Raw genomic sequence first — 17,543 nt, forward strand, 5'->3', positions numbered from 1 at the left:
ACATGAGAATAGTATAATTTAGATATGAAATTGTATAAACATAACCTGATTTAACCACCTTTCTAATTTGAAGTAGTTTGTTCTTTCTAATTTGCCATTATGTTCTCTCTAATTTTTTTTTAATATATCTTTGTGTAGATAAACATACAGAAGCCTTAGTTGTTCCATGTACTTTCTTGTACAATAGATCTTTGGAAATAGCGTCGAAAAGTTTTCATGACTTGTACCTCAAACTCCTAATCTGGGTGACTACAAATCTATGATGGCAATTCTGTTCTTTCGAAATTGACTTTTAAAGGTAGATATTGGACTGCTGACCTCTTCAAGCTCTGGCTGTTAGTTCCAATGAAACCTGGAAAATGCTAATCCATAGTAGGGCTTATTTAGACAAGGAAGTGATTTATCTCCTCCAAAATCCTTTCCTAGGAATGGTTTTCTTAGACATTCCAATGCTGTTCTGCTCTAAAGAAAACGTATGGCACTATTCTGAAAAGCTTTTCCAAGCTGTCTCTCAGTGTATCCTGAATATAGATTTGTGCATTTTACTTTCACCACAGTAGCATCCCATAAAAGTGATTTTCTGTTTCATTCTCTGCCTCTGTCACTGTCTGTCTCTGTCTCCCCTCTCTCTCTTTCCCTCCCCCTCCCTCCCTGTGTTTAGAATGTACCTGCTCATAACATACATATTCCTATGAATTTCTACATTTTATTAATGGGTCTCTCTCTCTGGGCATTGATAAGAAAGAAAAACTCAACTAGTGCTACTCCTAAAGCACACAGTTCTTCCTTGTAAGTAGAAGACAACTGAAAAGCTGGTAAACCACAGCTCCCTTAGGACCAGAGTCTGCTCGCGTTCTCTTTGCAGTGAACGTGCATTCAGGACATATTTCAGTGTTACTGGCACCTGTCTTGCTAAATCTGATGGAACAACAACAAACACAATAAAGTCTTGTTACTAAGCCATCTCTGAGCCACACTAGATTGTGATTGATTCTGTTGTGCTTAATGGTATGGTGGCATTTTGCCTTAGGCTTTATTATTGAACAGTGGAGGGGACAGAAGAAGGAAACACTTGATCACTTTGTAAATGCTGCACATTGCAGTGTTTAATGACTTGAACATAGCCACTTCCAGTGTATTGAAATGCCTCTGCCTTGCCTCAAAGCATTGTACCTCTATTCAAATGGCAAAGAATAGAGTTCCTGTAAGATTGTGGAGTGCAGCTCATTTTGGGAATAAACAGTTGCTTTGACCTTGTACTGGCAAATAGACCCTGTCAGGCCTGGAATTGCAAGGCCAGGAAATCATCTGTTTAGTCAGTGTTGGTTCTGGTCATTAGTTTGTGTTTATGGCTGGGAATTGATAATATAGTCCTGTGTGTACAGAGCTCAGGTCTGAATACTAAAAGGACCCTATTTACCAACAGCTTTATTTTTTAATTTAAAGTTAATTCAAATTGAAATGAGCCTTTTAACCCTTAATTAGGACCATGTTTTCTCTTAAAAGTCAACCACATCAGTCAACTGCAGACAAAATTCACTTTGCAATTGAAAAGCTACTTTCTTTCAACAGTAGCCACCATGGTTTACTAAATGCATTTGTTTTCCTTTCACTATGTAACTTTACCCATTCTCTGTATCAGCATAACTCAAACCCATCAATTACATCTTAGAGGGAAAGTGTGCTATGTGCTTTGGGAATGAGGCCAAGATTCTATCTGGAAGGTTTTTTTTTTAAATAATTAGTATTCATTGTATAGCTAGTACTCATAATACTCCCTATTTCACACTTTTAAAAAATTCTTTTCCAAAGCTGGTAGTTTGTTATTTTACCCCACTACTGACCCACAGTATTCAGTTCCTGTTTTACTATTGCCTCTAAAAATACAGAATCAGCAGATTTCCAAAATATTTCTAATTCATCTGTTACAAATTCATATTATTTTGGCTTCTATTATTATACTGATATTTTTAGTGCTTCTCAATAGAAAATTAGCATTTGGTAAGAACATCATTTTTGTTTCACTGTGACCCATCCTGGGTTTTTTGTTGTTTTTTTTTTCAGTAAGTTTTGACATTTGCTTGGTAAATAAACTTGCTTACTCTCAGTATCTGGGCATTTAAAATAGAGGAACTAAAAGCTAGATTAACAAGAAAAAGTCAAATAAAACCTCACTGCAGATCAATAGAAAGAAAATATCTCTTTTAAACTGTGTTTTCAGTATCATGCTAGTTTTCTTTACTGTTAAAAGAGAAAAAAAATCACATCTTCTTACATTTTAAAAAATTAAAAATAATTAATATCAATATTTTAATTTAAATGTATTCGTATAAAATTTCCCAGCTTCTCAATATTCTACTCAATCTAAAATATACATAAGAGGAAGAATATAATGAAATGTAGTTTTATTATGCTATTGAGTAAGATTAAAATATAATAACAGGGAATTATTTACTTGGCAGTGAATTTATCTTTCAATCTATCTAATCATGAAATCCACATGCTCTTTGAATACATAATACTCTGATACAGGTAAAACACTTTCAGGGCAAAAACCTGTCATTTCTTGATTCAAAATTATTTCTTTTAAACCAGAAAAGAACCTCTATCTTTTATATCCTGTTGCCCTATGTGATTTTTGTCATTTCAATAGCTGATTTTAATATTTAAAGCAGGAATTGAAAGTGAAGATACTTTTTGAAAGCTTACAGTGACTGAAGAAGAAGATTTAGCTTTGGGATCAGGGACTAAGCTTAATCACCCAGAGCTTTTGTGTGATAGAAGTTTTATTACAGTGGAAAAGGACCAGAGAGAGCTTCTGACATAGATATCAGAAGGGGGATGGAGAGTGCCCCACTGGCTAGTCTAATCAAGAACTTATATAATTTTACCTGACCCACTCACAATATACATCTTAAATTAACAAGATTAGAACAATAGAAAGGTCTTACCAGACCCATTCCCACAACATATGTTTCAAGATAAGATTAATCAGTTCAGTTCATTTCAATCACTCAGTTGTGTCCCACTCTTTGCAACCCCATGAACTGCAGCACGCCAGGCCTTCCTGTCACACATCACCAACTCCTGGAGTTTACTCAGACTCATGTCCACTGAGTCGGTAATGCCATCCAACCATCTCACCCTCTGTCATCCCCTCTCCTTCCGCCTTCAATCTTTGCCAGCATCAGGGTCTTTTCAAATGAGTCACTCCTTTGCCTCAGGTGGCCAAAGGAGTGGAGCTTTAGCTTCAGCATCAGTCCTTCCAGTGAATATTCAGGACTGATCTTCTTTAGGATGGACTGGTTAGATCTCCTTGTAGCCCAAGGGACTCTCAAGAGCCTTCTTCAACACCACAGTTCAAAAGCATCAATTCTTTGGCACTCAACTTTCTTTATGGTCTAACTCTCACGTCCACACATAATTATGGGAAAAATCATAGCCTTGACTAGATGGACACTTGTTTTCAAAGTAATGTCTCTGCTTTTTAATATCCTGTCTAGGTTGGTCATAATTTTTCTTCCAAGGAGTAAGCGGCTTTTAATTTCAGGGCTACAGTGACCATCTGCAGTGATTTTGGAGCCCCAAAAAATAAAGTCTGTCACTGTTTCCCCATCTATTTGCTATGAAGTCATGGAAACAGATGCCATGATCTTAGTTTTCAGAATGTTGAGCTTTAAGCCAACTTTTTCACTCTCCTCTTTCACTTTTATCAAGAGACTCTTTCGTTCTTTGCTTTCTGCCATAAGGGTGGTATCATCTGCATATCTGAAGTTATTTATATTTCTCCTGACAATCTTGATTCCAGCTTGTGCTTCTTCCAGTCCAGCATTTCTCATGATGTACTCTGCATATAAGTTAAATAGGCAGGGTGACAATATACAGCCTTGAGGTACTCCTTTCCCTATATGGAACCAGTCTATTGTTCCATGTCCAGTTCTAACTGTTGCTTCCTGACCTGCATACAGATTTCTCAGGAGACAGGTCAGGTGTTGTGATATTCCCATCTCTTTCAGAATTTTCCAGTTTGTGGTGATCCACACAGTCAAAGGCTTTGGTATAGTCAATAAAGCAGAAATAGATGTTTTTCTGGAACTCTCTTGCTTTTTCCATGATCCAGCAGATGTTGGCAATTTGATCTCTGGTTCCTCTGCCTTTTCTAAAACAAGCTTGAACATCTGGAAGTTCACAGTTCATATACTGTTGAAGCCTGGCTTCGAGAATTTTGAGCATTACTTTACTAGCATGCGAGATGAGTGAGACTAGCCAGAAGGTTCTTGTTAAGAAGGAGAAACCTGTCCTGTAGCAAGATGCATTGTTATTATATAATCATTAGTACAGAGCTTAAACAAGAGTCCACAATGCAGTACTTGGATGCAATCTCAAAAACAACAGAATGATCTTTGTTCGTTTCCAAGGCAAACCATTCAATATCACAATAATGCAAGTCTATGCCCTAACCAGTAATGCTGAAGAAGCTGAAGTTGAACGGTTCTATGAAGACCTACAAGATCTTCTAGAACTAACACCCTAAAAGATGTCCTTTTCATCATAGGGGACTGGAATGCAAAAGTAGGAAGTCAAGAAAAACCTGGAGTAACAGGCAAATTTGGCCTTGGACTACAAAATGAAGCAAGGCAAAGGCTAGTAGAGTTTTGCCAAGGAACACACTGGTCATAGCAAACACCCTTTTCTAACAACACAAGAGAAGACTCTACACATGGACATCACCAGATGGTCAACACCGAAATCAGATTAATTATATTCTTTGTAGCCGAAGATGGAGAAGCTCTATAGAGTCAGTAAAAACAAGACTGGAAGCTGACTGAGGCTCAGATCATGAACTCCTTATTGCCAAATTCGGACTCAAATTGAAGAAAGTAGGGAAAACCACTAGACCATTCAGGTATGACCTAAATCAAATCCCTTATATTTATACAGTGGAAGTAACAGATAGAATCAAGGGATTAGGTCTGATAGAGTGCCTGAAGAACCATGGATGGAGATTCATGACATTGTACAAGAAGCAGTGATAAAGACCATACTCAAGAAAAAGAAATGCAAAAGACAAAATGGTTGTCTGAGGAGGCCTAACAAACAGCTGAGAAAAGAAAAGGAGCGATAGGCAAAGGAGAAAAGGAAAGATGTATCTATTTGAATGCAACCGAAGAAAAGCAAGGAGAGATAAGAAAGCCTTCCTCGGTGTACAATGCAAAGAAATAGAGGAAAATAGTAGAATGGGAAAGACTAGAGATCTCTTCAAGAAAATCAGAGATACCAAGGGAAATTTTCATGCAAAGATGAGCACGATAAAGAATAGAAACAGTACAGACCTGAAAGAAGCAGAAGATATTAAGAGGTGGCAAGAATACACAGAAGAACTGTACAAAAAAGATCTTAATGATCCATAAAATCACAATGGTGTGATCACTCACCTAGAGCCAGACATCCTGCAGTCTGAAGTCAAATGGGTCTTAGGAAGCATCACTATGAACAAAACTAGTGGAGGTGATGGAATTCCAGTTGACCTATTTCAAAGCCTACAAGATAATGCTGTGAACGTGCTGCACTCAATATGCCAGCAAATTTGGAAAAGTCAGCGGTGGCCACAGGATTTGAAAAGAGAACTAAGATCATGGTATCTGATCCCATCACTTCATGACAAATAGATTGGGAAACAATGGAAACAGTGACAAAGTTTATTTTGGGGGGTTCCCAAATCACTGCAGATGGTGACTGCAGCCATGAAATTAAAAGACGCTTGCTCTTTTCCTTGGAAGAAAAGCTATGGCCAACCTAGACAGCATATTATAAAGCAGTAACATTACTTTGCCAACAAAGGTCCATCTAGTCAAAGCTAGTTTTTCCACTAGTTGTATATGGATATGAGAGTTAGACTATAAAGAAAGCAGAGCCCGAAAGAATTGATGCTTTTGAACTATGGTGTTGGAGAAGACTCTTGAGAGTCTCTTGGACTGCAACAAAATCCAACCAGTCAATCCTAAAGGAAATCAGTCCTGAATATTCACTGGAAGGACTGTTGCTGAAGCTGAAACTCCAATACTTTGGCCATCTTATGCGAAGAAGTTACTCATTGGTAAAGACTCTGATGCTGGGAAAGATTGAAAGCAGCAGAAGGGGATGACAGGATGAGATGGTTGGATGGCATCTCCAATTCAATGGACATGAGTTTTAGTAAGCTCTGTGAGTTGATGATGGACAGGGAAGCCTGGCGTGCTGCAGTCTAAGGGGTCGCACAGAGTTTGACACAACTGAGCAACTGAACTGAAGAAAGCTTAAAGAAAAATGTATCCTTGAGCAAGTTGGTTAGTTTTGTTGCCTAATCATTAGCTCTGGGCTTAAAGAAAGTTAAAGACTGTTATAACAACTCAGAGTTTAAGAAAATCTTATGTGACGAAGACAAAGCAATGTAGAAAAAATGTCTGTCCTTTTCTCCTCCTAGAGAGCCTTAGACCCCTTTCTCCTCCTTGATGGCCCTGGACCCATTCCAGGCCCTCCTTGAGGGCCCCAGAATCCTTATTAACCTACCTAAGAATTAACTCTTTCACTTTATTCTATTTTTCTTTTTTTCTACCTGGGAAGTTCTAGGAATCCTACAAAGTTTGGTATGTGAAGTATTAACTTTTTAAAGTGTCTCACCTGAAGAGTTTTTAGTGAAGTGAAGTCGCTCAGTCATGTCCGACTCTTTGCAACCCCATGGACTGTAGCCTATCAGGTTCCTCCATCCATGGGATTTTCCAGGCAAGAGTGTGGGAGTAGATTGCCATTTCCTTCTCCAGGGGATCTTCCTGACCCAGGCATCTAACCCAGGTCTCCCGCATTGTAGGCAGACGCTTTACTGTCTGAGCCACCAGGGAAGCCCGAAGAGTTTTTAGAAGATAGTTAATACCCATCATTTGATAATTAAAGAAATTGAAGTCCAGAGAGGACAACTGTTTACAAGTTAATTATTTACTTAATAATGTATTTCACCAACAGCTAGCTGAGAGGTAATACACTAGACACTGGGCATGTAAAATGAGTAGGAAATCGCTCTTGTCTACATATTGCTCAGGGTCTAACTGGGAACAGACAATAAATTACTAAAGATGGCATTTCCAACTTATTTTAGAAGAGGAAGTGACCATCCCAACTACCTCATCAATCTTGGAGATGCCTGGTCAATAACTTTGAGCTAATACCTATTGAGAAGAAAAGACGAGATTAAAACCTACATTTCCTCTTTCCCAGTCTAGTGGTCTTACTGAAAGACTGCTGAAAAGACCTTGAAGTGTTGGGATATAAAAGCATAAAATCAGGGAGTTTCTTGGTGAAAATAACTTAAAAATGCTGTGTTGCAAAGTGTTTTAGCACTTACAGTCTTTAATTCTCAACTGAGAAGACTCATTTCTAAAACAATAGTGCTGCGTGGAATTGATAGGTCTCCTCTTTAAAGCTAGGATTGTGAATTTTGTCACTGTGGCTGGACACAACAGAGTATCTAGGTCATCTTAGGAGATCAATACATGTTTGTTTTTAGAAAGTGAATAAATGAAACCCAAACATTATGTGAACAAGTCTGATTCCTGGTAAATCCATCATGATATTCAGTAGGGTTGGAGGAGGTGCTGCATCCCATTTTTAATGACTAAGTTAGCTTCATGGATCATCCTACTTTGCTTCATCAAAGCCAAGGGTTCCTGCCCACAATTACCTAGTTCAAAAATTTCCATTACAAGGAGATCAAACATCTTTGGGACGAAAAAAAAAAGGTCAGCAGTTTGCCTCGGCTTAAAAGATTTTACGCTGTTTAATCACTCTGGTTTTTACCCCCCTGAGGCAGAATTCTATGAATAATTTTACCCATGTTTGCCTAACAAGAACATGTACTACTGGGTTATCTGAGGAAAAATGTAAATCAGGTTTCTGTCATTTTGGCAGCAGGCTTTGAATATGTGTATTTCCACTTCAGTTAAGTGTCACTTTAGTAGCTGGCCAACACAGGGAAGGCCTTAAGTGTACCACGGAAGTTTTTATTTTTTTATTGTTTTTAATTTAAAGCTTAAAATTGGATAAATCTGAATTCATATTAATTTTTTACCATTAATTTACCATTAGTGTGTGTACTCTGTTCTTCGATATTATGTAATAAGTTGACCAAGATGTCCTTTGAATAAGAAAGGTAAATAAAACACATTAACATATCTACTTTATTCTTTCCACTTCTTATTTCTATGTGGTGGCTCAGTGGTAAAGAATCCGCCTGCGATGCAAGAAACGCAGGTTCTTTCCTGGATTAGGAAGATCCCCTGGAGAAGGAAATGGCAACCCACTCCTGTATTCTTGCCTCGGAAATGCCATGGACAGAGGAGCCTAGCGAGCTGCAGTCTGCGGGGTTGCAAAGAATCAGACAAAACTTAGTGACTAAACCACAGCTATCCCCATCACTTCTTACCTGGGTTTTATTTGTTTGAATACCGAACCTTCTCAGTTTCTAAAGTAATACGTAATGGGAGAAATGTGCACATCGTTGCATTAGCGATTTTACATTCAAGGAACACAAGGAGATACTTTTAAATTACAATCATTGTTTTCCCTACCATAAGCAAAGATAATAGAACATAAGTATTCATCCCCTTTAGAGGTAATTTCAAATTTTTCCATGAGGACTTAAGAATGAAGAAGGTTCATTAGAAACATTGGTATTCAAGCACAAGTTGATTTATTACAAGGGAGGGAGAAAGTTTGAAGTAAGTATATTTTATGAAGAATTTCCCCTTATATATTTAAAAATAATGGTTCTTACGAGCATAATAATTTTATTAGTGAATATAAACTTTTCAATCATACTCTCAAATTTGCTGAACAACCTGAGTGAAGGATTTAGAGATTCTTTTTGTACCAATAAAAGGAAAATTTAATTGTATGCCTCCCATATATTGTGGATCACCATGTTCTTAAAGTTGGCAGTCAACATCTGCCCTTTCATCAAAAGCACAATTGCTCATCTGCCCATAGTAATGTTACACTTCAATTAGATAGAAAATCCTGGAGAACAAGAGAACATCAGCCTTTCTGAAATGAGGTCTTACTAACAATATATGACAAAAGACCTGCATTTGTTTAACTAAATATTTTGCATTAAACTTTTTAGATGACTGTTCAATGTCATACCACCAGCCTAAATTGATCAGAAAATAATTTGCTTTAATGAGTGATTTACATAAAATTAAAAGCAGATTTCTCTTGCTTGTTCAGATTATCATTGAATTTCTTTTATATCTTGGGCATGCTATTATTTCTGTTTGCCCTTCATTTGTTTATTCTGTAAAATAAGATTAATATCTACTTTGATTATTTCAATAGAACTGTTGTGTGATTCAGTTGAGATGGTGCATTTGAAAGTTCTTCATAAAGAGAAAAAGTATCTACGTTTAGGTTATTACTGTAGAACCTATCTTTGTGCTGAGGATAGAGTGATCATTCAATGAATATCCATAAATAGATGATTAAATCCTATCACCTATTAAATCCAGGTAGCTACCAAGTTCCAGAAGATGCAGAGTAGAGTCTATCTCACCAAACATCCTGGATTTTCAGATGTAAAACACAGAGACTGACCACTGTACTTTCTTAGGATCTTTTTAGTTCCATTAAGCTATGGTTCCAGAGAAGGCAATGGCACCCCACTCCAGTACTCTTGCCTGGAAAAATCCATGGATGGAGGAGCCTCATAGGCTGCAGTCCATGGGGTCTCTAAGAGTCGGACACGACTGAGTGACTTCCCTTTCACTTTTCACTTTCATGCATTGGAGAAGGAAATGGCAACCCACTCCAGTGTTCTTGCCTGGAGAATTCCAGGGACGGGGGAGCCTGGTGGGCTGCCATCCATGGGGTCGCATGACCCCATAGAGTCGGACATGACTGAAGCGACTTAGCAGCAGTAGCAGCAAGCTATGATTCTGTGTAATTAATACATCTCAACTGAATTCTCTTTGTCTTTTTTATCATTTACACATGCTTTCTGCTGCAAGAAAAAGAGAACTTGACCACAATGACAACAAACAGGGTGTTACTTTTCAGACTTTATAAGACATTTTGAGATTGGTGCTTGCTTGGTCAGCAAAAGCAGTGTATACATCTCTCTAAGTTTCTTGGCCTATAACTTAGTGTCTCCTGTAACCATTATGCCATAACTAAAATTAGAATAAGGTAGATTAGGTGGTTTCAGTGCATCTGAATCATCTTGCTAGAAAAGAAACTGAAAACTTTCATCCGAGTTCTGTTTGTATCTCTTTGGCCATAACTTTGGCCATCCACCCCAATTTGCAATGAAATCTGAGTTAGGGAGTAGTACTTGGCAGAATGCAGTTCTGAACAAAATCAGGATTCTATTAACAAGGAGAAACAGGACTGGGATACTAAGTACCTAACCAATGGCACCCACCAAGTTCCTCTACTTAAGAGTTTATCTTTTCATGTTGATCCATTTGTGTATTAAATCATGCTATGTATAGACCAACTCCTACTGTCTTTTCATCATCTTTCTCAAATAGTATTTCTTCTGTGTATTTCTTCCAACAGTTCAATCAGAATGAAATATTTGCTCCAGGTTACCTGCGTTCTGTAAATTTCTGTTACCTGCTTTCACATAGCAAAAGCATTTTGGGGATGGACAAAATTAGGGACATTAGTATCTTCAAGACTAAGAAGGAGCCTGGACAAAAGTTGATGACTGACAGATATATATTAAACTGCACTGGCTCAGATGGTAAAGCATCTACCTGCAATGCAGGAGTCCTGGGTTTCATCCCTGGGGTGGGAATATCCCCTGGAGAAAGGAATGGCACCCTGGTCCAGTATTCTTGCCTGGACAATTTCATGGACAGAGGAACCTGGGCTTCTCTGGTGGCTCAGAGGGTAAAGCATCTGCCTGTGATGTGGAAGACCCAGGTTCGATACCTGGGTCGGGAAGATGCCCTGGAGAAGGAAATGGCAACCCACTCCAGTATTCTTGCCTGGAGAATCCCATGGACAGAGGAGCCTGGTGGGCTACAGTCCATGGGGTCGCAAAGAGTTAGACATGACTGAGCGACTACACTTACTTACTTACTTTCAATACTACCAGAAATTCTGTGTTGTGGTGCTGTAGCTAAGAAGTGATTAGATGACTGTCTTGTCTTTTCTTTAAGTATCATATACATAGCCATTTATAATATTAACAAAAAATGATTGAGTGTTTAGTGAATACCTTTATGCTAAATGTTGTAAAACCATAAAAGACTCAAACAAAAACAAAGAGATAAATTTACAAGCAAACAAAATAACAAAGTACTTGGAACACTGCAACTTAATCTTTTAGAGACTCAGCAATGTCCTCTTGCAAATTCAAATGCACTTCAGTGATGAGCTAAATTGAAACCAGAAGTCAAATGCATAATTTGTTTAGACTTTATATCATTTCCCTCTGAGGCAATATGACACAAGATATGAGGGGACCCTCCTAATCAGTGTCTAAGGACAATGTTCAAAGTTTATAATCCTAATCTAAGTTTGGTTAAGGCTTCTTCTGTGGCTCAGCTGGTAAAGAATCCGCCTGCAATGTGGGAGACCTGGGTTTGATCCTGGGTTGGGAAGATCCCCTGGAGAAGGGAACGGCTACCCACTCCAGGGTTCTGGCATGGAGAATTCCATGGACTGTATAGTCCATGGGATCACAAAGGGTTGGACACAACTGAGCAACTTTCACTTCACGCACTCAAGTTTGGTTAAGGCAATGGAAATTGAGTGGCTCTCAATATAGAACCAAAAGTTACTCAATTTAATGTAATATGATCCTAGAGCAGCCATTCTTAGTAGGAATTTGAAAACAGTAAGACTCGATTAATGATTACGGTCATTTTGTTGTTTGTTGTTTAATTGCTAAGTCATGTCTGACCTCATGGACTGTAGCCCGCCAGGCTCCTCTGTCCATGGGACTCTCCAAGCAAGAATACTGGAGTAGGTTGCCATTTCCTCTCCAGGGGATCTTCTCTACCCAAGGACTATTATTTTAAGTTAATCTAATTTTTTGCCTTGTCAATGTATTTTCCTCAGCAGTGCTATCTCCCAAGAAGTGTTCAATAGGAAGATACACTATTATACGGTGTGTTATCTTTCAATATGCATTTAGTGATTACAAAAGCTAAGATTTATTCATACAGGTTTTATTTAAATGTGAATAACCTCTTATTCACAATATGAAGTTGATATTAACAATTTGGAATTCAATCATAAAGATAGTCGATAGGGTCTATTATCTAAGTGCTTTAAGCCATCAAATCTCAGTGTAGCTTTGAAACTGAGTTTTAGAGACTTAAGAATATACTGGCTTCCAAAGATAATCTAGAAGAAATTAAAACTAAAGATCCTGAATTTCTTCTTCAGAGGAATGTCAAGGGATTTTTGTTAGGATTTTCACTATGATTTCAGTTCTCACTATAATTATGAAAATGGACCAAATGAAACAGTACATTTTAAGTTTTATATCAGATTAAATGAAAAGACTATAATGGAGACATTTCTGCAAAAGTTGTAAATAAACGGTGAATTCTAAATGGACAGCTGAAATCAATATCTGGTAACCAATTCATTGAGCTAAAAAAAGAAAAGAAAGAAACACACATCATTCAGAGATACTACCAGGAAGAAAGATAACATGATTATTTTAAAAAGCTTTAATCTAGTAAATATTCACATGTACATTAGTCTAAATATAAATTATACCTCCCTATGTATTTGAGATACAAATAAGGAAATATATTAAAATCTTTATCTTCGGCCATTACCTGAGAGGTTAAGGAATGACACTGTCAAGAGAGACCAAAAATGTCATCGCTCAGGAGATCCGTATATAAAGAACCTTAAAATATAGACAAAGCCATGATTTCTTCCTTCAGTTTATAATTCGTGAGAATAAAATTGTTTACATATAAACTGATAGGAAAACAAGTGGGTATGTAATACAGTGCTAACTGCAGAGGAGAGACTGTGCACATTGCATCATGTTTAAAAAGGAAATGGCTGCATGATGACATGGCTTTGCTTTATTTTCTCCACAAATGGTCCAATGCCAAGTAAAGCTGTGAAAACATGAACTGGAAATTTCATCACACTCTAGTGCCAAAATAATCTAACTCTTGTGGGTCCCCCCCCCCCCCGACACTTTTAACATTTGGTGCAAATACAAACATATACATGGAGAAACTATATTGGGCCACATTATTTGCTTCTGTGATTTCTGGGAGGAAAAAAAAAAGGATTTTATTCATGATAAATGCATGCCCTAGCCTCCTGAAATCTGTTTGATGTATTTTCAAGGATGCACTCTCAAATTTTTCACAGAATTTTAAAAGAGTCATTTTGTTTGTAGCTTGTCGACCGGGTTTCTACAAGGCTTCAGATGGTAATATGAAGTGTGCTAAGTGTCCACCTCACAGTTCTACTCAAGAAGATGGTTCAGTGAACTGCAGGTGTGAAAATAATTACTTCCGAGCAGACAAAGACCCTCCATCCATGGCTTGTACCCGTGAGTAGTTTTGCTGCAGCCCATGCCTCCATGTTTGCTTTATTTACTTTTTTCTTCTTGTTATTGTGTTTTTTTTGTTTTTAGCATTTGGCCCATTTCCTTCTGTTATCCATGTGCAAATTAAAAGCTTTCTCTGCTTCACTCTCCATGCTTGGCTCACCACAAATGCAACATTTATCATACAGAATGAATTAGTTTTTAAATCACTTCCTACAACAGGACCCCTATAAAGAAAAAAAAAATTCTATATCTTGCTTTAGATCTTGCATTATTTTGACAGGGTAGGGGAGGTTATAGGCATGGGATTTGTGTTTTTACTTCTATTCCCTCTTGTTATGTGTTGGTCATAGGTCACAGGGAAAATGAACCAAGATTTATAAAACTAATACTAAGGTTTTCATAACTATTCACAAGGGCATTGAATTTAGTGGTAGATTCCTTCCTTGGACTTTGTGAATGCATCTTCAACCTGGAGTCCAAACTCCCCCATTCATAGACTGGGGAGGACAGTCCTCTGGAATCCATGTGTCTATAATCTCCTGGATCCTCTAAGGACGAATTAAAAGTATAAAATAAAAGACAAGAAGGTTATTTACCTGTTTCAGTTCCATTGTAAATTATCTATTTCCCTTGTAGTAGAAAACCAACGTGAGGCTCATTAATCTTTGTTGAACTACTTTGCAGGACCTCCGTCTGCACCGAGAAATGTGATATCTAATATAAACGAGACCTCGGTTATCCTGGACTGGAGTTGGCCCCTGGACACAGGAGGCCGGAAGGATGTTACCTTCAACATCATATGTAAAAAATGTGGGTGGAATGTAAAACAGTGTGAGCCGTGCAGTCCAAATGTCCGCTTCCTCCCTCGACAGTTTGGACTCACCAACACCACGGTGACAGTGACAGACCTCCTGGCACACACTAACTACACCTTTGAGATCGATGCCATTAACGGGGTGTCAGAGCTGAGCTCACCACCAAGACAGTTTGCTGCAGTCAGCATCACAACTAACCAGGCTGGTGAGTACATGCTGGGTGCTTCCTCTTTTGCCATCTCAGAGCCAAGTAACAGCTTCAACAGGAAAGAGTGGAAGAAAGGGCAGGTGAAAAAAGATGTGAAAAGGATATTTTCTTCTATCACTTTTGGACAGTTAAGGTACATTAACTAGCTCCATTTCATTCTTTAGAGTGAAAATAAATCATATTTGTTAGATGATTTTAAACTAGTTTAATCCATTGCTTAACAATTTGAAAGCTTTTTAAATATTTGGGGCTCTGGAGATAGTTCTTGTGGGGCTCCTTGCAACATTTCCATATTTTCAAGAATTACATAGAACATTGGCTCAAGCTTGGAAAAGCATGTACAGGATATTTAAAGCTATAAATATCTTTACCTTAGTTATAATTTTATCTGTGTATAGTTGATCAGTTATTTTATGCTCCCCAGAAGCTCTGAGTAGTATAGCTCAGACAGTTAAAACTCTCTGATTAATTAAAAAGAAGAAAATAAATCCATTTTATTTAATAGGCACAATTTGTATCCTAAAATTAAAAATACAGAATTTGAGGAGAAACTTGTAAAAAGAGATCTTGCTGGAAAACAGTTTTAATTATTGATATAAAAAATTTCCAGGTATACATTTTTTTGGTGACTTCACCAACTATATTTTCCTCTGACAATCTTTTCCTAATCAAAAAGAAAAGCTACACTGCCCTATCATAAGCAAAAACCTTTAATGTAGAATGGAAAAATTAAGCACACAAATGTCTCACTTTTTCCTTACATTCACAACATTTCTCTTTTCTTTACAGTTAGTAAATCCTGTAAATTTACTCTTTAAACCTTTGATCACTCTTTAAATCTTCTTTTTGTGATTTATTTATTACGTTTTTTTTAACAGTTTGGTGTCCAGAACTGTTGATGGGGTTTTAGTTGCGATTCTCTAAAACATATCAAAGAGTTGCACTTTGTAGAGTATACAGAGACTTACCAGTGATATCCCTTTAAAATAAGGCAATCATTTTTCAAAGGTGATAACTAGGATGAATGAATAAAATGAAATCAACAAAGCTCATGCAAAATTAAGCTGATAGATATTTATTGTGCATAACTATTCCTATAAGATAGCATAATTAGAGATACATTTCAAGCAATTCAATTCAGAGATGTTATTGTATAATTTTTATGCAAGCAAAGAAACATTGGAGCCAAAAAGGGAGAAAAGGAAGAAAAGGGTGGCACTCTGAGGATGCTTCAACCGGAACTACAGACCCTCATGTCTGCTCCCAGGGGCATGCTCCCCGAGCTGGAAGCTAGGATTGAGAGTAAACTCAGCTTCTTTTCTGCATTTGGTTTAAATTATGGAAGTCCCCCAGCTCTCAAGCAAAATTTGTTCTCTGCTTTGAAGATATGAATACTGAATGTCAGAAGGAAAGAGAAAAGAAAGATGACTGCATTTTATCAGCTAGAAGAAGTCTTAGAGCAGCCAAATAACTAGCCAGGGAACTCATCACTTTCTTTCACTTGTCTGACTCAGGGAATTGAGTTAAACTACCAAAGTACAAAAGTAGTATATCATCACGATTAATATCCAGCAAGTATGCATGAGTATGACTTTTCTGGTTGGTGAAATTGTGTACTTATTTCCACACTGGTTAAAAGCAAGTACAGTTACTTCTGCAAGTGAGCATAGAAATGTACTGTACTTGATAATTCCTCAAGTACCCTGAGAGGGCCCCTAAACCCACTATATCAGGTCCCCCATTTTCTTCTCCCATAGTCTAGCAATCAAGGGATAAATCTTGGCATTAGAGGCATTTCTATATCAGTACCTCAGGTCCCCCTTCTTCCTCTCCCTTAATCCAGCAACCAAAATGATAAATCAGAGGGGTCTCTAGATCCCTGTGCTGGAACTCTTCCAACTTGAAGGCTCCATGTCCCTGCCATGCCAGTTGATATGTGTTTTGAATATAACCCCTGGCAGAGTCCATGCTTAAATGTGTCTCTTTCTGATTCTAAACCCCTCTTTTGTGCCCACATTTTTTCTAGTCTCCTATATTGATGAAATTCTTATAATACTACTTGTCTCATGGTGATAAATAAAGTTTATCTGTGGAAAAGACATGACTCTTTAATGAAGTACAATTAATCATTATTTAATCTTCCTTACTGAATCTGTAATCTCTCCCACTAGAAGGTAGATCTCAGATCAAGCAACATATGCTTTTGTTTTGCTTCAGTTAATGATATTTAAGCTTTGTAACTAATAATATTTAAAGACTTGTAACTTAGGTTTATTTAACTGTCTTCCATGAAAGAAAAAAAAAAAAAGATGAGTAATGTTGTTGCTATGTATCACATGATTACAGCTTCTCATATTCATTGAATGCAGGAATTTTAAGAAATTATAATTATGTGGCAAATGGCTTTCCTGAATCTCATATTTTACTCTGATTTACTACCTTGTTTAAAATAGGAGCATCAATCTGCATTATAATTATCTCCCAAGTCAAACAGAAATGTATAAAAACAAGCAAGCTCTCCTTGCTTCCTATCTTATCATTGACCTCTGCCTTTCTGACAATGCATTTATCAGGAAACTAATAGTTCCAGATATATACAGTGAATGAATCTAGGTAAAGTGGCAACCAAAAGAAGACCAAGACTTTAAAAAATAAATGGGGTTGATACTTTGGCCCTCCCAGTTGCAAATCACTGGGTAAGACAAAGATTCAACAGGAATGATATCGGTTACTTTTCCTAACCCCACTCTCATTTTTCAGAAAAATCACAAATATGTCTACAACGTGTACCATAAGGCATTTTATACATTTATTTCAGGGAGTCTGTGTCACTTTTGTGCCTGGGGAAGAAGAGGTCTTTGTTCCATCTTTAAATCCCTACGGTGAGATATATAAGCAAGATTAGAAGCAATGCCAGTTCTCCAGAGTGTTTCATTGTTTTGCTTTATTTTTG

At 37.4% G+C, this 17,543-nt stretch overlaps 1 protein-coding gene across 1 annotated transcript in view; it reads left to right on the forward strand.

Moving 5' to 3' along the window:
* Positions 1-17,543, forward strand: part of EPHA3 (EPH receptor A3) — a 404,569-nt gene that overhangs the window by 253,816 nt on the left and 133,210 nt on the right. Inside the window, exons 4-5 of the mRNA XM_068987994.1 lie at positions 13,412-13,567; positions 14,252-14,587. Of these exons, the coding sequence (XP_068844095.1) occupies positions 13,412-13,567; positions 14,252-14,587 (492 nt within the window). The remainder of the gene's footprint in view (positions 1-13,411; positions 13,568-14,251; positions 14,588-17,543) is intronic.

This window comes from Capricornis sumatraensis, chromosome 1 (genome assembly GCF_032405125.1).
Source record: "Capricornis sumatraensis isolate serow.1 chromosome 1, serow.2, whole genome shotgun sequence".
Lineage (NCBI taxonomy): Eukaryota > Metazoa > Chordata > Mammalia > Artiodactyla > Bovidae > Capricornis > Capricornis sumatraensis.